The 23,535-nt window shown below is 15.9% G+C and overlaps 1 protein-coding gene across 2 annotated transcripts in view; it reads left to right on the forward strand.

The window, feature by feature from the left end:
- Positions 1–1,866: 1,866 nt before the first annotated feature.
- The window catches only part of LOC107995458 (pancreatic triacylglycerol lipase-like), an 86,283-nt gene continuing 64,614 nt past the window's right edge, over positions 1,867–23,535 (forward strand). For both annotated transcript variants that reach the window (XM_062079762.1, XM_062079763.1), the window contains exon 1: positions 1,867–2,203. In XM_062079762.1, the coding sequence (XP_061935746.1) occupies positions 2,202–2,203 (2 nt within the window). In that variant the 5' untranslated portion in view covers positions 1,867–2,201. The remainder of the gene's footprint in view (positions 2,204–23,535) is intronic.

Consider the following 23,535-nt stretch of genomic DNA (forward strand, 5'->3'; position numbering starts at 1 on the left):
AAGAATTGTCATTATCTCTCATTCTTCATTTAAATTTTATTTTTGTGCTTGATATCTAGAATTGATTTTTTAATATTCTACAAATATAATATCTTGTATATATAAAATAAAAAAAAAGAATTAAGAATAAAGTAAAAAAGAGAAAGAGGAGAAGGAAAATTTCAAGAATATTATTATTCGATCGTTATATCATTATTAATATTTTCTATTTTATTATTAAATATAAACGTTTCACAAAAGTTTTGGTTGATATAATATAATAACTTTATTTTTATATATAGTGATCATATAAAGCCATATTTAAATAAGATATGATTTTTAATACATTAATATTTATATAATATTTATATAACATTTATATAATAATATTAAATTCTTTATTCAAAAAATCATTAATTTAAAAAAAATTATAATTTAAAATTTGTAAAACTTATAAAAGACAAAGATTATAAAGCAATTATATCAAATACTTGTCTGGTTATTCTTTTTTTGTTTTTCATACATAAAAATTAAGTATTCATCAATTGAATTTATTATATCGAATCGAATATTTTCATTCATTCTATAAAATTTTCAATTTTGCAATATATAAGATAAGATATATTGATATTTTAAAAATATCTTGAAATATATTAAATATCATTTTTACTAAAGTATATAATAAAGTTAAAACTTTTTTTGTGTACATCTCATTTATATAAAAAAATTAACTTGTTCTTAATTTCAAATTAATACCGAATTAAATTATTATATGTTTTATTTTATAATCAGTCAATTTTAGTTTAAGATATAAAATAATTCAACAACGAACATTTGGTAAATGTATATAATCTATATATTTTTTATGATTACTATACTCTTTCGTTATTTATACATAAATTTACAAACAGCTCTTGAATATTTATAAATATTTTATTAATCTATATATTATATGTATTATATATATAATCATCATTATATTTACTATACACTTCTTATATAATAAAAATTATAAGATATTCTAAATATGAAATATTTGAAATATATACTTTAGTTGGCATTGTTAAAAAATTATAACAAAAAGTATTTTATATAAGGAGATAGAATTTACATTATTTAAGAAATTTAAATTATTGAAGATGTATAAATTCCTTTTCTTTTATATTCTTTAAAAAATTATTAATAAAAAGCTTTTCATATTTTTTTTAAATGATAAGTTATATTTTCAGGAAATTTTTTATTTTTAAAATATAATTAAATATTTTAATTATATAAACGAATATTCATTAATTATTGCTTCTAAAAATATATCTCTTAACATATAAAAGTTTAATAATTAAAATGAAAATAACATTAATTTTATCAATTTCTTATATAATTAGTTATATATAATATAAATTTTATATTTATATTTATATTTATATTTATATTTATATTTATATTTATATTTATATTTATATTTATATTTATATTTATATTTATATTTATATTTATACAAATATAACAATCAAGTAATATAGATTCATGAGAATATTATAATGAAACGATAAATATAAAATCATTTAAAAATTTTTTGTAATTTAAAGATTGTAATTTTATAATTTATGCCGTAATATAATTTATGAACATTTTAATTTTTCTATAATATTTAAATAAATTTTTCCAATATTATATTTCTGCATTTATAAAAATTAACAAGTTTAAACTTTAATATAATATTATTAATAAAATTAATAACATAACAATTGTAAATTATCTCCAATTCTGCTCTCACCATTTCATTCTTCCCACTTTCTTGGAAGCAAATTCCAAGCAAGGTCGAGATTTCAACCTAACTGCTACAATCATCCTCTATATAAACCAACTATATAAACCAACCTGTGTCCCCACCCCTTGCAGAACGGTCAACCAAGTGGTGGACAAGAGATTTCGAAACGTTCGAATGGAGTATGCTCGTCGAGTTCAGTTGAGTGTCGGTCTCTCTCTGTGTCGCATCTTTTTAGTTATCAATCGATTTCTCGCCTTTCAGTACTTCGCAATTGTCATTGTTGACATTTCATGAAAAACAGAAACTAATCATTGATCAATCTCTAATGAACAATAATTGGTGACTGTTATATGAAACTGCTAGTTGGAGGATCGAAAATTTTTTAGTTAATACTGTCAATTATTATGAAATCGAAGGCCATGTGAAACTGTGACATGATAGACAAACTTCAAAAATGTGAGTAGAGATATGTTTAAAATATTATTAAAAATTCTAATGTTATCATTTTCTAATGTTGATCATTTAAACATTTTTTTTATTTTTATATGAAATAAATTTCAATAATTTATTTATTTGAAAATTTATTTTATTATTTTTATTTATTTCTATTATTATTTATTAACAATATTAATATTTATTAATATTTACTTTTAAATTTATATAAAGAATAAATAATACAATAAACAGTAATATATATATATATATATACATTTAGAAAAAAAAATTTATTTTTGAATACATATTATATTACTTTACATATTATTATATATACATATTAACACATATTAATATATTACTTCTTGTTTATATATGTATAATATAATAAAATATGTTAATTAATTTGAAATATTTTCTAAATTATTAAAACTTTAAAACATTAAACAAATTTTAGATAAATAAAATAATTCTAAAAGAACAAAAATTTTTACTATTATACTTATAATAGTAAAATATATTTGTTTTAGCTTTCATTGTTTGAGTTATTATAATTTTATTGACTATTGCTATGAAAATTATTTGGATTCTTAAAGTAATATAATATAATTTTTGTAACTAGAATTTATACTATGGTTTTATATTATAAGTTTGTTCACTATTGCTATAAAAAATTATTTGGATCCTTAAAATAATATAAATAATTTTTATAACTTTAGGAATTTATATCATGGTTTTTCCTATATGATTTCTTGCTCAAATAATATAAGTTCATTATTAGGTAAATAAATTAATTAAATAAATAAATTGATTAAATTGACATTTTAAGGTTTTAATTATTTATTTATTTGGATACATAAAAATCTCTAATAAAATAAATATTAACAAATATTATATTCAATATCATTCATTTTATATCTTTTTTTTTCAATTTCTTATATAGAATATTTAAACATATTTTTTTCATTATGAATAATAGAAATATAAACCTAAAAAGCATTAAAAATAATATAAATTATACATATTTACATATTTTTATATTATACATATAGATATATATAGATTATTTATTTATTTATATATATTAAAAATATATTCAACTTTTGTATTTAAATCTTCTTTAGTTTAGATTTATTTTTCATTTATGAAATGAAAAATAAGAAATAAATTATTTTTGAATAATTGACTAGTCTAAATGATAATGAAAATGAAAAATAAAAGAGAGAAATAATAAATAAGAGCGAACGAAAAAATATATAAACAAATAAAATATATATAATAAAAATATATAAAATATACAAATATATAAACAATTTTTTAAATTCAAAATAAATATAAAAAAATATATTTAATTTCTATTAATAATAATATTCTTATTATAAATCATTAATAGTTTTACAAAAATATATTTTTTTTATTTAAAATTATTTTTATAATTTTTTTATAATTTCCTATATACATATATATAAAATTATATATACTTAAAACAATAATATATATATATATATATTATCGTAATAACTTATTGAAAACTTTTCATTATTTGTTTTGTATTTATTTTTTTACATTATGTTTGGTTTTGATTCTCAAATCTATAATGATTCTTTTTTCTTTTTTCTATAATACTGGCTCTGTTTTTGTCTCTCTCTCTCTCTCTCTCTCTCTCTCTCTCTCTTTCTCTCTCATGCATATATGCATATATAATATTACGTAAATATAGTTGTTAAAGTGCGATCCAGTATCTTCGATGGCCTTATCGTTATTTTTTATACTTCTGTTTTATGATTTAATTTTTTAATTATATAATGATTTTAACACTTTCGACATATGTATATGTATGTATATTTGTCACTATCTCATTCGTATTGAAAAAGTATTATTTTGAAATGATACAATGATATAAATATCTAACATTTATTATAAAAAAATAGATAAATATAATATATTTACTATTATCAATCATAAATCAAAGTTTAATAAAAATTTTTTAAATATCTATATAATATACATAATATATAAACTAAAGCCAAACTGTATCATATATAGAAAAAAATTGTTTAGAATAATAATTTTGAAAACATATTTCGAGATCATTAAAATCGATATAATCGTCTATTTTAAAAATAGTAAAATTTTCATTATGTAAATTAATAGAAAGCTATTCAGTACAAGAAATTTTAAATGAAACAAATTTTTTTGAGATGAATTAATCTATATTTTGAGCAAAATAATTTGCAATAAAATTGAAATAGTGTAAAAAATGATCATGCATAGTTTTTATTATAAAAATTAGAGATATTGTATTTTACTATATTTTTTTAATTGTCAAATTATATAAATTGTTTTAAATATACAAAGAATGTATATATTTTATAAATAAATTTTCAATTTTCCCCTTCTATTATTTATTATCAATGATTATGGATTTCCCAATAAAATATATTATATATATTATTATATATACTTATATATATATACTTTCATAAATTTTGCACCAAGTTCTACTCTAGTAATTATCAAATATTTTTGTAACTTATATATCAATTTTTTTCTTTATTTATTATTTTTATAATTGAAAATAGAATAGAATTTGTTGTTTTTTTTTTCATAAATAAAAACTGCATGGAACATATAATCTGCATAATTTATGACGACTACTGCAAATATTTTTATTACATATTTTATACATATTTATTATAGAAATAAATATAAAAATATAAATTCGACATAGGAATCGAAGTTATACAAATGTCTATATATTTTGTGTTATCATGAATTATCTTCTCATAAAATATATTATATTATTATATTAATAATAATTTATTCTATTCTATATATATTATATTAAATTTATATATAATACATACATATATATATATAGATATATATAGATAAATATATTTATATATATATATATATATTAATATATATTATAATTTATAAATATTTCATCAAATCAAAAAAATATGTAACTTTTATAGAAATTAGCATGTACATATTTATATTTATATATAATTAAAATAATAAATATTCGAATTTTTTTTTATAGAAATTCTATTTATTTTTAGATTTTATACATAAATAAAATGTAAATATCCATTTTCTTTCTTAATTCATTTGTAAGAATTAAAATGAAAAATCTTTCACTTTGATATACAAAATAATTATATTATTATAATTATTAATATACAAAATAAAATATTTATAAATAAATTATTTCTAAAAATCTAAAAAGATAAACTTCATTATAATAAAAAAATCGATTTATTTATATATATATAATTATATCTTTGATTAATTTTTTAAGATTAACAGATATTAACAGATATTTTTGTGATATCATTATAGTAAAAATAAAAATTTCCCAACATTTTAAATAGAAGATAATATTAAGTTTTTCTTATTAAGATAATATATATATCAAAATAATATTTATTTAAACTATTCTTTCTTATTATGTATAATTATTGAATTATAGTGAGGAATTTGTTTCGAAGAGATATTTTGAAAAAAGAAAAAGGAGAAAAAAAATGATGAGAAAAAATGAGAAATATCAGAATATTGTTATTTTATAAATAATCAAAATCAAAATTTCTTAAATTTTTTAGATTTAAGTTTTTTAAAAATAATTTTTCAAGTATTTAATAAAATTTAATTTAACATTTAATAAAATAACGTTCTAATTTTTCATTTTTTTTTCTTAGCTTCTTTTTCATTCTTCAAAATTTTTCTTTCTTTTCTTCAAAATAATTTTTTTGTTAAAAAGAATAATAAATATTAATGAATTTGATAATAAATTATCTTAATAATTAATATAAAAAAATTAATATTTTAAAAAAATTATTAAAAAACTCTTTTTTTTTATTTAGGTAAAAGAGAAGTCTCTTGTATCATTGAACTATAACAAATATGAAGTCAATATTTATTAAATTCTAAGAAAACAAATTATACACTTTATTTGGCAGAACTTACATATTAATCTAATATTAATAATTATTAATAATTAAAAATTATTATTTATTATTTTTTATTTTTATCAATTTAGTACATATATATATACATACATACATATATATATATATATATACTAATGTACGAATATATGAATGTTAAAAAAAACATGAAATTTTATGATGCATATTACCTGTTATTAATTATAATTAATAACAATTTATTATTTAAATTTCGTAAAAAATTATATATACATATCTTATAATTTTATATATTGTATGTTATATATTAATTGTTAAAAACAATAATTTTTTCATAAAATCAATTTTGAAATATGAAAATTTTTACATGAGATTATTAATATCTTAACCATTTGTTATACAAAAAAATTTTATCTTCTTATAATTCAACTTGAATAATCCAATATATAATTCTTTTTCCAATTTCTGTTTTGTTGTATTGCATTATAAAAAAGCAACTCTTTTTATATTCATTAATTATATTTTACGTTATATAAGTTGAAACATATTAATTTCATTTTCTATTTGTAATTTAAAACACAATAAAAGATTTTCAAATTTTATCAGTACTTTAATTAAAAATGGATAAATATTAAAATTTAAATTTTAAGTTAAAAATAATAGATATATTATATGTGCTTCATTATATTCATTTAAAAAAAATATGAACAGTTTAGTGAAATTTTTGTGCCTTATCATAGAAATTATGTTTAATTTAATTAATTTTTTAGTTTTTTAAAATATCTAATAAAATATTTTTTTTATGTCTCGTTTATTAAATTCAAAAAAATTTTATTTTGAATTGTGAATTTCTCTGAATAAGTTTACAAATCTCGCTAATAATAAGTGCTTGCAATAAAATATATATATTTTCTCAAATTTAAGTTTAGATTTTTTATAATCTTTTATTCATAACTTATTTTTTCAAATATTTAAACAATAATTTTTTTTAATTCACTGTACAGTTTGTATAAAATATTTCCTAATTTTAATAATTATTTTTGCATTATTACATTTATTTATACATATATACAGAATTCAAAGTTACATAAAAAAATCTTTTATTTTTAAATAAGAGAACTTTTTTCTTCTTTATAGTATTCTTCTTTCTATAATTATCTTAAATAGAAATAATAACAAGTTTACTTTGCTTTATTCTTCTATGTTTATTATTTTTTTATATAATTTTTTCTATTTCTTTAGAATTGAGCTGCACTGATCGACCTATTTTTTCTTATTTGACCGATTTTTTATATTGTATAAACATAAAATATTATAACAGATTTAGAAAAAAAAATAAAAAGTAAGTAATAATGAAGCAAGAATCACAAAAAATATATAATAAAACATGAATATTTATATAATATTAAATAATTAATTATTCATTAATTAAAATTAATTTATTATTATATTATATTTATATATTATATACATATATTTATTATATATATATATTTTTATTAAATAAAATATTATCTTAAAAAAATTAAAAAAATAAAATGCATTTATTTAAGTTTTATCATTATGTTTAATCAAATATCGTAAACTATTGAAATTATGATTATATTTTAATAAAACGATGTAATAATAATTAATATATTTAATTTATATAAATTTTATATATATTTTTCGTCATGAATAATCAATTAATAGACAATAATTAATAAAATAGAATAATTAATAGAAGATAAATTTAAATAAATAAAAATATTTAATAAAAATTATATATCTCTATCTAGTTATCTCTAAAAATGATTTTTGAGTTACAGTCTATTTTAATCTTTTAAATGATATGATGAAATATTTTACCATATAAGCAAAACGTATTATTTATTATATAATGCATCATGACAATTTTGAAACGTATTCCGTACTGAAAAATATACAATAAAATAATACATAAAATTATAATTTTATAAATTATGTTATTTTCGAGAATAAATTATATTTTCTTTGCTTTAAGAAAATATTGTCTTCTTTTTTCAGCTTTATTTTTAACATTTTAATCAGAACAAAGATTTATACTTTTGTCGCAATAATATTGAATTTTATTATCAGCATTATTCATTATAAGCATATACTATAAGTGTGATGAGATATTTCATTATTATAAAAATAATTACTTATTTTAAATGCAATTATTTTAACATAAGCAAAAAAAATCTCTTAAATTCTTAAATTTCATTTAAGAAAATGAAAATGAAAATTTCATTTAAATATCAATAATAAAGTAATCATAATACATATCAATAATACGTAGATGCTGTTAATCAGAAATAAAACAATTTTTATTGTTAAGAAACGCACAATTATTGCAATTATAAAAGTATATATACGTGAAAAAAATAAGGAGAACAAAGGAAGTGAACAAAAAGAAAGAGAGAAAGAAAATAAAATTAATTATAATTAATTATAATAAAAAAATAATTAGTTCTTTATTTATATATCTTATTTATATATTTTGGAAATGAATTACTATATATATTAAATATATTACTATTTATAAAGATTAAGATTATTTATTAAGATTTATTTATAAAGATTAACCTAGAATAAAAGAAAACCTAGAATAAAATTTTCAAATATATATTTATATATATTTTCAAAAAATATTTTATTTAAAAATAAATATATTTTAAAATATGAATATTATATTTGTTTTTAATTTTATTTATGGGAAAATTATATTTTTCTCAATTTTTCTCTACTATTTTATCATCAATATATATTATTATATTTGTTTTAAATAATATTTATTACTTAAAAAAATAACTTTTCTAAAATTACCAATAAAAATTTTTTTAATTCATAATTGTCAATATAAACAATAATAGTTTTATTATTAGCAATACTTCAAAAAAGCAACAAAGAAATAAATGATAAAAATCAGGATTGCAATAAAGATAGAACTATTTCCGTAATAAATATTACGTAGTAAATAAAAAGATTCGTTTAAGTAATTGTACTTGTTGGCTAGTGAAATACCGAATATATACTGATGAATGTGAAAGTAATAACCGTAATCAATGTTTAATGATCAATTAATTAATATCTTCTTTTAGAATTTTTTTTTTTATATAATTGAAACAATTCGATGTCAAACGTTTTTTGCATAAGAAATTATTTGAATCATAAATTTCAATCATTTTGAAATTTAATACATCAAAGAATATAAAAAATAAAAAAGAATTCCATTAATTTTCAGATCTTTCATTTTAAATAGTAAAAAATATATTTTGAACGATTTAAAGACATTTTAAATTAATAAAATTTTTTAACTTTCATATGTTTTTTGAAGATATGTATAAAAATTATAATATTGATCATTGAAAATAGGCAATTAATAATATTCATAAATCTTAAAATAACTCAAAATTAAAAGCAAATTTTGTATGTTTTTATATTTATTAGACATTATTTAATCATTTATTAATGTTAATCATTTATTTTATTATCAAATAAAAATCTTTTAAACTTAACAATAATAATATTAATATAATATTATAAATAGAATGTACAAATCATTCACTTCATCTAAAATGTCTCCACTATTAATTAAAATATCAAATAACTTTTCCACAATAAATTATTCAATCTCATATATTAATGAAAAAAATTTTTTACTTGAAAAAATTAAAATTACATTAATAAAATAATTAAATAAAATATTTATACTCTCATAAATAACGATGAATATTAAATAAAATTTGAAAAAGCAAAAAGTTTTATAATCTCTTACAATCAATGTAATGTAATGTAATTAATATAACAGCATGTAATTTTATATGTAATTTTTTACATTAGTAATATTTTTTAACAAAGAAGATATTTTATTTTTTAAACTAAAAATTATATTAAATTATTTAAATAAGTCACTTATATTTGTAAAATATAATAAATATTCTATCAAAAGAAATAAATTTAAATTCATTTCTTCTAATTTATTAAGGTAATAATAAGATAATTAATAAAAATATAAGTCAAGCATGTCCGAATATTTTTAATAATTTTAGTAATTGTATCTTTAACAATTTTATAATACATATTTTATCAAATTTTTATATTTACTTTTTGACTGATAAATTTCTTACGAAAGATATTTAAATTTTTTTAATAAATATAATATCGTTAAAATATCGATAAAATATGTTAATAAATGTTAACTTTGAATTATGAAGCGAATAAAATCGTTTATATTACATCTTCTTCTATTCATTATACTTTTCTGAACAATTCACTCTTTCAGAAAAAAAATGAAAATCCAAATAAGTTTAATTTAGTTTTATTTATTTATAAAACTTAATCATATTAATTAAATTTGACAGTAAAATAAAAAAGTTAAATATAACAATAAAATAAAAATAAATAAAAAATACAAAAGTTAATAAAAAATTTATCTTGTTAAAAAGTTAAGAATTTATTATTAAATACAAATTAATATAATATAATTGAATTTTGTAAATTATTTATGATATGAATATAATACAAAATTCTCTTTTATATTTTTTCTTTATAATACAAAATTCTGAATTGCCCTTGAAAGTATTTTTTATATTGTGTTCAGAGTGAAAGTTACTCTCGTATAGCCATTCTCAATTTAGTATCAACTTGCAAGAAATATTATCGATAGAAACTTACGAGAATTTTACTTTAAAATGGACTTGTATCTTAAGACATACAACTTTTTTTCTTAAATTCATACAAAAATACATGTCATCAATCACATTCATCTAGAAATAACAATAATTATAATACAATAAGTAGCATATCATTATAAAACAAAATAACAATAAATTATCTATTATTCAAATTTTCAATTATAAAATTTAATAATTAAATTTGTGTTTTTATGAAAACTTTTCTTAATTTTTTTTTTATATTATGATCGACAATATTTTAAACATTTGTATAATACTATTAATTTAAAAATCAATACATTCAAATCAATCGTTTTATAGTTTAAATTTAAAAAAAAAATATTCCTATCTAATTATCCAATTAAAACAAATCAAATTATTGAATTCGAACATAATATGATAGAAAATTATAATGAACAAATAACAAATAATCTTTTATTAGCATTATTATATTATTGATATATTCATTTCAATATTACGAATTGCATTTTGTTGCATCATATTTACTAAATGGCATTGATAACTGTATCATTGAACTGGATCATACTGATATAAACATTATTGGATAAAAGAACATCAAAATCATTAATCATTCGTATCATGATTTCAATTTCTATTCTATGATGACTTAAATTCACAGCACGTGCTTGAGCATACGTTTAAATAGTACACACAGTATGGTGATTGGTTACTGGCAAAGTTTTTAAGAACATTGGTCAACAGAAAATTTCGAAGTGTATATTAAATAATTTTGAATAATAGAATTAATTTAATTTTGAATAATATATATATCAATTTATGAATTTAGCCGGAAGTAAAATTTCTTGTATATATTGAACAGCTATATTGATGTACATTTACTGTTTGTACATTATATGTTAATGTTGTCATTTACTATATAAAAATATTTTGTTTTCTTATAAACGATTTTCGAATGTTATGTTTTTGTCATATTTATATGTTCGATAACTGCTTGCTTCGTTATCAATTTAAATTATTATTATTATATGCAATATAATTATTAAATGCAATATAATTAATTTTAATCACGTTTAAGGAATATAAAAAAAATCTCTGTTAACGGAAATAAAAATGTAATAAATTAAAATGCAATAAATAATTATGTAATAAATTATACATTGATTTATTTTCTTTTTTATGATAAAAATAAAAATAAAAATAATAAAAATAATGAAAATTACATACGGAAAGATTACGTAAATATATTATGATATATTACATATATTCCGAATGTATTACATACAAAAAGTATAAACTAAATATACAAATATACAAAAAACTAATAATAAATATACATTAACTAATAATAAATCAAAGAAATTTAATTCAATAATTGCTTATTATACATTTATTTTTTATAATTTATTTATTATTTATTATTATTATTATTTATTTATTATTTATTATTATTATTATTTATTTATTATTTATTATTATTATTATTTATTTATTATTTATTATTATTATTATTTATTATTTATTATTATTATTATTATTTATTTATTATTTATTATTATTATTTATTTATTATTTATTATAATTTTGTTAATTATTATATGATTTATTAAAAAAAACAAAATTTGTTCTAATGATATGTTTGTTTATTTTTGCATAAAGAATTAAATTATCAATTATCAAAATTTTTTTAAAATTATTTGTCTCTATTTGGAATTATAATTCATAGTTTAAAATGTATTAGTTTAATCTAAGATTTCTAATATATAAAAAATATATTCAGAGTACAAATATTTTAAATATTTTGAATTTTATAAAATATATTTATTGTTATATATATATATATATATATATATACTAAATGTATAATTGTTATAATATTAATATATTTATATATATATATATTTTAATATTTTTATTAAGATTTAAACAATAGAATATATAAAAAACATTAAATTTTCAGTTAAAAGATACATATATAGAAAGTATTGTATATTATTAATTATATAATGAAATATTTAGATAGATAGAATTAAAATAGAATTAAAAATTTATAATTATTAATGATAATAATACTTAATAATAATACTTAATAAAATTACTTAATGTAAAATTTAATAATGAAATTTGATAATTCAGAAAAATATGAAGATTTAATTTATAGGAAGCAAAATTATTCATTATTTATTATTAAATTATTAAATTTCTAATTATTATTTAATATATAAAATTTACATTATTAACTATTATTTGTCATTACACATTAAGTTAATAAAAAAATATTTATTTTGTTTTTATCTGCTATTCAAATTTTATTTTTATAAATATCTAAAGCAAAACAATGAATATTTTTATCTATAAATTTGATTTACATATATTTTTATATATAGTATTTACAATATATACAATTTTAATTCAAGAATATTTTTAAAAGGAGAGAAAAAATTTTTAAACAGACATCTTATAATTTAACTTCAGTTATAAATTGAGTTTTATAAGTATTTATTATAATTTTTTTTTAAATAAAAAATTTTAAAAGAGTTGTAATGTTGACAAACATAAAAATATATGCTAAGAATTATTTAATCAATTGCAAACAATTTTTACAGCAAATTTTTGTTAATGAAATAAGATAGATATAGTTTGCAATAAAGACAGAGCTATTCCACTTTATTTTGAATTCATGTTAAATGACTTATAATTACTAATAATTACTATTCAAGTAAGTCATCAACTAACATTTTTATATATTAACTTTTATATTTATTTTATTCTTTTATTATTGATTTAGAATAAATTTAAATTTATATTGATTCTAATATTAAAATTAGATTATATAATTAAAAACAAAACAAAGTATAAGATTATCAAATTAATATATTATATATTAATATAAAAAAATATATATAATTAACATAACTCAAATTGAAATATATAATTTCCTTTCATATATTTTATATATTTTTTTCAAAATTAATATTCAACTACACATTTTTATTATTTTTTCATTATAATAATATTAAATATAAAATGAAAAAAATAAAAAAAATTACATTTATAATAAAAAATTAAGTTTACAACAGCTCAACCAAACTTCAAAAACCAAGAATAAATTTAATAGATATTTTAATCTAATCTGATATTAAAAACGGTAAAATCAGTTAGTTTATCTAGCGTAAACTATTTTTCTCTTAAACTTTTTTAAAAATTATTGAAGTGAATTTTTTTATTATTTTTTTTATATGAAATATAAAATAATATATAATAATTATATATAAATATATAATTATATAGTATAATAAAAATTAATTTCTTAATAATAAAAGATTAAAGAATTAATAAATATGTATGTGATTTTATTAAAAAAATTAAAGTAAAATTTAAATTTCATGGATTTAATATTTGCTTAAATTCTGAATGTTATATAAAATTTGATATTTTATATATATATATATATATATATATATATATATATATAATATATATATTTATATATAATTATATATATTATATATATATATATTTATATATATATATATAATTTATATATTTATATAAATATATATGTATATTTTTCAATTTTCAGATTATATTTTTAACATATATATAGAATATATATTGACTATTGGAAGATAAATTTGATTTTTTAATAATATTTATAGAAGATTCCCATTTTTTTATAATAAACAATATTTAAATATATGATAAATAAGTTATATTTTTTATTTTTATATATCATTCATTATCATTAATATTTTAAATATTTAATGAAACATTATTAAATATTAAAATATTAAATATTATATATATCATAATAATAATAATGATGATGATGATAATTTTGGACTCAATATTATTCAATTAAAAATTGATTTCTAAATAAATTGCATATGATTCTTTATTAAATTATATAATGCAGAAATGTGATTTTTCTAATTTATTTTTACTATATATATTTTGTATTCAGTAATTTACATAACATTCATATTTATTTAAGACAAATTTTTTTTCTTGTTTAGCAACAGCATGACGTTATACAATAAATCATAAGTAATGAATGACATTCATGTAATTTATTACATGTTGTAAACATTATTTGATAAATATAATAAATATAGTTTTTTAATATTATTATGAATCAAAGATCTATTTATTTTAATTTAAATATCATAATAAAAAATATAGAAAAGTATGAAATTAATTAATGATATTTAAATAATATTATTTTAATTATTATCGGTTAATATTCATGAAAAAAAATTTTTTGTTTTTGCATTGATATAAAATTGATATAATATTTCATATATTTTATTACTACATATTATTTTAAATAATATAAAATAATTTATTATAATCTATTATGAGAGAATTATTATAAGATTTTTATGTATCATTTGGATTTAAAAAAATAATTTTAGTAGATATATATGTATAACAACAAAATCGATTTCATTGTCATTATCGTATGCATTATATAAAACATTTTAAATGTTGGATTACGAAAATTATTTTTGAATTTATTGATATTTTGATATATAATATTTAATAATATATATAATATTTTGATATATTATGATATTTTGCTTAAATTTCGTAATGAAAACTATATAATATTAAACCTCATTATTTTTTTACTTAATAACAGTTGATGTATTGATAAAAATAATTATGAAAATTTATAAAGATTACAACATATTTTAAAAATAGGTGTGACAATACCGAATAGAAATTATGCATTCCTAAGTTAAGCATATAATTTTCATATTCTGAAAAAAGCAAATTTCAAATTGCATTTTTTGATTTTCAAAATTTATAACGTTATGTTATTTATTATCAATCAATCAAATAGACTCATTTTCATTTGAAGAATTTCAACATTATATTGACATTACAATTTCTTTGAAGAAATATATATATATTAAAATTTATAACATTATATTAATTATTGACAAATTGATGTATGACTAACCAAAAAAGACTGATTTTTATTCCATTTTTTTCAAGATATAAAGTCATAATATTTTCGTGAAATTTATTATCTTTGGATCAATTTTAAAAATCAACACAAAAATTAATATACAAAAATATTATTAGAACATTTTTATATATTTCTTTGATTATATATCTCTTTATATTTATATATAATTTTTTATCTTTAAAGATATATATAAATATAATATCATTCTATACATAATAGATCCATTGTATAGATTCCAACATATTGTATATGTATTCTATTCTATATAATTCTATATAATTCTGTACATACTGTATTTATACATGTGTGTATATATGTATATATAATAATGTATGATATATACATATATTATGTTATACATGTAGATTGTTGAATTCATCTTGGTGTTCATTATAATCACAAAAAAAAATTTCATTAAAGAAAATTTTTTAGAAATTTTAAATCTCATAGCTTATGTTATGTATAATTGATTAATTTTTGTTTCAAATTTTTTTTTTTTAGATTGTCGAAAGTATCTGAAAAGTATTTAATATTTATTATTAAATGTATTTATATTAAAAGTATTTAATTTATATTTAATGTATATTAATTTTTAAATATTTTATTATATTAAATATTAATTATTAAAATGAAAAATAACAATAATAATAATCTATGATTAAAAATAATTTATAATCATACTAAATAATTTCTACATCAAATATAATCTTGTATCTAATTTTTAATCTTATAAATTATAAAGAAGAAATAAAAAAAATTGAAATATCGAAGGAGATAGGAATTAAATTAAATTAATACAAAAAAATTGCAAAAAAATATCAAAGATTTTCCAATCTTTACTAGGAAAAAGCAACTCTTCAAAACCAGATGTACAAGTTGAAAGCAAGTATGTTTCATATATATATATATATTAGTTACTTTCTCTTGCGTTCACGTAAGCATGCGTGCATCAAGCTATTTTAAATTCTTTGTCTAGCTAGTCTAAATAGCAATAAATATTTAATATTTAAATTTGTCAAAACATTTTATGAATTCATATAAAGTTAGAAAATCCTCAAGAACTATTATGTGTTTATTATTTAAATATATTTTGAAATTTTTATAAATATAATTAAAGATAATTTAATTTAAGATATTTAATTTAAGAATTTAATTATTAAATAATTATTATTTATAATTACATAATTAATTAATAATTAATAATTACATAATTTTCTAGTGATTTTTATTTTTTATATTATTGAATCTTTAATGTATGTTTATATGAAATTGTGATATGAAATCTAATTTTTTTTTGCTATTTTTACGATTTTTATGATTTTTTAAAGATTTATCAATTAAATAATGATAGATTTTATTAATTTAAGATAAAGAATATTGAATAGTAATTTTATATTTATAAGTTTTAAAAATTAATTTATTATAGTATTAATATTTTTCAAATCTTTTAAACTTTCATTTTTATTGTTATCAAAAATTTTAAATAATAATATTAAGTATTTACTATTTTTTTATAATAGTATAATAAAATTATTTTTTATCTTCAAATTTTTTAATTATACATTAATTAATAATTATTAATTATTAATTGCTAATATGGATTCTATATATTTGATTAAAAATAACAAATCATTTGACTTAGCTATTTTAAGATAATATGATTATATTATATATATATTTGCCATAATATATAAAATAATCACCATTACAAAAAACTAATATATAATTATATAATATAATATAATGTAAATAGAAGAATAAATAAATTTAAACTATACAAAATATTAAAATATCTGCGAGAATATATACTTTGAAGAATTAATTTTAAAGATTAAAATAAGCATAAAAGTTGATTTATAAAAACATGAATTGAGATTTATTTGGTAAATTAGCAATTGAAGCAATTGAAATTTGTGTTAGATAAAATAAAGCGAAAACAGAGCAAAATTGAGACTTGTTTAAAGCTTTAATCTCACTTCGTTTAAACTTAACTAACATTTTATAAATAAACTTTCAATTCTCTGGCTCAACTCTGACTAAAGTATTATTTCATCAAAATTGGGTTATAATTCTTTCCGTATCATTTCATTTGAATAATAAAATTATCTTTTGACCACATAACAAATTTATGTTATAATATATATTTATTATAACAAATAAATATTAAAAAGAAAAATAAAAAATTAAAAAGTACTGAAATATTGCAAAACATAAAATTAAAAAGTATAATAATTTGTAATAATTAATTAATTCTTGTTTTTAACTTGCTTTTAAACTTGAAATGATAAGATATAAAAAATAGATATCGATATATCTTCAAAGCAAATATTTATTTCTTTAAATTATTATATTTCTCAATCTGAGAAAAAACATTGATTCATTTACAATTATTCTTCGAGCCTTGATATTGGTTTTAATTTTATAAATTATTAAAAATTTTATAAATGAAAAATCTTTAAATTCTTAATAATTGTCATTTTAACACACCTTCATGTAAGATTTATTTGATTTTTAATATTAAAGAATTTTCTTTATTTATTATGAAAATGAATTTTACGCTAATCCAGAAATTGTATCACATATTAAAAAATTAATATTTGAATATCAAATAGAAATTTAATTTAATATAACTTATTATTTCTATTTCTATTTTTCTTTATCTCTATTTAGTATAACTTATTCTAATTCTATGTAGTATTATTTATTGTTTTCTAGATATAATTATGAATCTTTTATTATAAAATTTTTTTAGATGTCCAATATATATTGTAAAGTAAAATTGTTTTATTAATCTAGTAATAGACTTTATAATTTTTTTATAAATTTATAAAAAAGGAGAAGTTTTTTACATGATTTCTGATGACATTAATCAAAGAATTACTTTTATTGCGACTTTGCTTATTCATTAAAAGTATATCTGTAAAATAAGTATGATTTATTTTATCTTTGTTACATTTTCTAAGATATTTATAATAATTTTCTCTCATTTTTTCTCATTTTATCATTAATATGATTATGTAGAAAATAATATGATTTTCATTTATACCATTGTAGATGATTTTAAAAGTTTCATTCAATTATAATTATTTCAGTTATTGTGATTTAGTGATTCCGATTCCAATTCAGATAATCTGAACAGTGACAGATTTATGAAAATTTACGAAAATATAACACGAATCAAGAAAAGTTTTTATTTGGTATTATTATATTTGGAAACAATTTCTGAAAAAAATATTAAATTTTTCTAATATAAAAACATTATTCTAATAAACAAATTCTTTTTAAGCATGTTTATTTAATATTCTGGATAGAAAATATATATAGATAAAGTATCATTCTCTAATTTAATTAGAAATTTTTGATCCGTTTCTTATTATAGCGGCTAATGTTTCAAAAATATTTAATTTATTCTTATGTTTCTTTTTCAAATACATGATATGTCATTTCTAAATCTAAATGTGATTTTTTTTATAAAAAAATATTTTCAAGAATTTTATACATATATATATTCTACTTTTTTTAATTCACGATATTCAATATTCATATAATGGCATGAATATTCAGAAATGAAAAATACCCAGTACGAATAAATTTTTATCAATAAAACAACATTTATTGTTATATTTAATATATTTTCTTTGATTTATAAAATTGTTGGAAATTATTTCAGAAATTTCCAATTAATGAATATTTCATATTTTTCGACACTCTGTATATGTTTTTAAATTAGTAAGTATCATAATGATGATTATTAATGATATATATATTATAGAAAATGAGTTTCTAATTTCACATATATTTTAATATCTAAATCATGAGTTTATGCAAAAACTAAAATAAATTCTAAAAAAAATTTCATAAAAATTATATAAAAATTATATATATAGACAACTTTTCTCAAAAGTAAAAAGATACATCATAGAAATGTTCATATAATAACAAATTCACAAAAAAGTATTAAAAATATATCTGTAAAAAAGAAGATTATTGATATAAATACATGTAGAAAATACATATGACATCATAAAGAAAAATAATATAATAGGAAAGTATTTAATAGAATAAATTATGTAAAGAAATATTACAAAGCAAAGATCATATATCAAGAAATTATAATTTATCAATTAATATGCAAATGCATATCAATAATTAACTTTCTAGATAAATACCCATCACATATGCCATTATTATAAATATTATTATAAAAATATAAAATTAGAACATTTTATTATAAAAGAAATAATACAAAATTATATTATATTATATTATTATTCTATAAAATACTTTATATTTTATGTCATTCATTCTTTTTGACATCTTCTTATTATATTATCTTTTTCTTTGTTTCACTTTATATGTTACTCATATACACTTATATACATTGTACATTTATATGTTACTATTTTATATCACTTATTTTATTATTTTTATTATTACAAACGAAATATTTTTAATTTTATAGATATATCTTTAAAATTAATTGATTTGTAAATTTCTTTTCCATTTCTGTATTTATAATTAACATTTCTACTAATTCTTGGTTATTTAATTTAACAATTAAATAATAAAATATAATTGCTTAATAATAGATGATTATTTTCTAACTTATGTTCGAGTTTTACATACTTAATTTTTGTTAATTTCATATTTGAATTTATAAATACCAAATTTGATTATTATTGTAACAATATTATTGTAATGAAAATAAAAATTAAAATACAATCTAAGAACAAAATATATATTTGAAGAATTTTGTAATATATTTATTTAGTATTGTTTTGTATGGACATACATTTATATATTACCGTCATTACCATATTCATTCATAAATTATACTTATATATATATATATTTATATTATATTTATATCATATTTTTTTAGGTTTACTTTATTAAATTACATATTATCTTATAAATCTACAATATGTACAAATTAATTAAATAATATATTGATTTTTGTTAAAAAAAAAAAAAGAATATGAAAATTTTTTTTGGATATTATCATACACAATGAAATCTCCATTAATATAGATTAATTAAAGAACAATATAATTATTCATATAAGAAAACTTTTATATAATAGAACAATAAATGAAGTCTTATTTAATATTTAAAACAGAATGAAACAAATAATTACATTTTATAAATATATTTTATTTATAAATAACTTTACAGAAGAAAATTATATAATATAATATAAAATCAATATTTAAAAAACCAAATTTTTTACAAATTTTTTTTGTAAGTTTTTTTAAATTAAAGTATTTTTTATTTTTAATACATTTTTTTATTTTTTATTTTTAATACAATTATTATTTACAATATAGTACTGTAGTATTACATTGTTCTTGCAATTCAAACCATTTTATTTATTCATCCTATTTTTAAAATAACGTTTCGAAATAAAATAGAATATTTTCTCATTATTGGCATTGTTTTAATAAATAAATTTCATTTTAAAAGAAATAATTTGTTTATATTTTATATAAGAAATAAAGAAATTATTCATATACATTCGTATACATTCATATAATAGAATGTTTATATAATAAATAAATAATAGAATAGGAAATATATTGTTTATATAATAAAATATTCATATAACAGAATACAATAAACATATAATAAAATAGAAAATATAATAAAATGTTCATATAAGAAAAGTCATGTAATAGAATGTTCACATAACAAATATTTATATGAAGAAAATTCTACACATGTACACATTCTTCTTATACTCTAATTATATAACTTATTGATATATCTTAACATATCTCAAATATCTATATTGTGTTTGAATATTATACTAGTTTATTATTACGTATGATTATGATTGTAGATTTTTTTTGGAATCAAGTTCAAAATATAAAAATATAAAATAAAAATTCAAAATTAAATTTTTTTATTTAAAAATTAATTTTCAAAATTCATCATTTTCTTCATCATATAATTTCTTTTTGCACATGTTCAATTATTTAATTTTCTTAAAAACAAGAATTTAAGAAATAAAATTTTATTCTTCTAAATTTTTTACTTATTTTCACATAATAATCTATCAATAATTTATACTTAGTCAGAATAGATAATCTCATTTATATTTGAAAAATTTTCAAACTTAATATTCTCAAAAATAAAACTTTAAATGAAAAAATTTTCATTTTTTTATTTTTTCTTTTTTTTGAATAAATTTTCATGAATTATAAAATTAAAAATTATAGAAGAATTATTCTATATATTCTATAAAGATATCCTATATATGATAATATAATGGTAATATAATAACGTGAACATTAGGAAAATTATAATCTAAATTCATAATATAATATAAATTAAAGACATAAAACGGAAACAAAAACGAATGAATGAATAAAATTTTTTAAAAAATTTATAATTTCCATTAAACAAGCAAAAAATAATCGAAGAAATCAAATTGATCGCCGAATCAAATTTCTTATTTTATAATATCTTCTAATAATATATGTGTTGAATTTGTTTAATATCTTCTAATATTATAATAAAATAAAAATTTTTATATTTTGTATTTCCGCAATTAAAGAAATTAATAAACTTATTTATAATTTTACTTAAATAATTTTCACCTTCGAAAGAAGATGTATTACATTTGAAATTACAATTAAAACATTCGATTATATTTATCTTTTACGATCTTTTTTTTTTAATTAACAACATTAAGCATTTTTCCTATTCTTTTTATTTGTTTGCTTCACTTTTACTTAGAAAGTTATCGTGAAATGAAATTGTTTTAAATATTTAATAATTTTTAACTTCATTTTATTCACGTCCACAATAATAATATAAGTGATGGTCAATTATTAAGTGCATGGATACATCGAATATTTTTTCGACTAAAGTATGTGTGTGTGTATGTGAAGAAACTGGTATTTTATCACTGTGATGTATTTTCTTCACGATAAGTATTGGACTGTGGTTACAAGTACGGTATATATATTTATAAGAGTGCTCAATCTCTCACAATGTCACAGTAAATGATCAAATCACGTGTAATTATAAAGAAACTATTTATTGACTATGATATGTTCATAATAAGCGATAATTAGATTTTTTTCAAACTACAATAGATAATTGTGTCTAAGCACAATTTTATTCATAATGAGATTTTCTTTACCATGTCCTCAAAAAATCCCTTTTTAGCTCAATTGGAAGGATTATTTCCAAATGAAATACTAATAAATCACATACAATAATATCTAATAAGTTAGTACTGATTTAAGACACCTCCAAGTTAAAGGAAAATTCTTCGAATTGAGCTGGTTCTATACAAAAATATCAAGATACTGATAATCAGGGATTAATCAACATATCTCTATTATAGATTTCCTCGTACTAGAATTTCTACATACTAGGGATTCTACATATCAGGAATTCGTGCAATAATTCTATTCGCCAATATTCGATGTTATCTATGTGCTGATTCTTCAGATTCGTGAAATATATTTGCCCTGAATTTACTGCTCACCGTGAGATATCCTCATTTATCGAGAAAGAAGTTTGAAATCGACGTTTTCAATATTGAAAGGTTTTGTTGAAACATCCATACAGTCATCCATACAAAAATGAAGCCAGTTAGAGACATTACCCGAATCTTAATAGTAATATTCATTCTTTGACTATTGCTAAGATATGGATAAAAATCATGATTTATGATAGTTTTAATTTCGAAAATATGCTTATGGTCACGTTATGATTCAACGCGACATGTTTTTGTATGATGGAAACATAATTTTCATATAACATCGATAGTTTCGTGGA

The sequence above is a fragment of the Apis cerana genome, linkage group LG9 (genome assembly GCF_029169275.1).
Source record: "Apis cerana isolate GH-2021 linkage group LG9, AcerK_1.0, whole genome shotgun sequence".
Lineage (NCBI taxonomy): Eukaryota > Metazoa > Arthropoda > Insecta > Hymenoptera > Apidae > Apis > Apis cerana.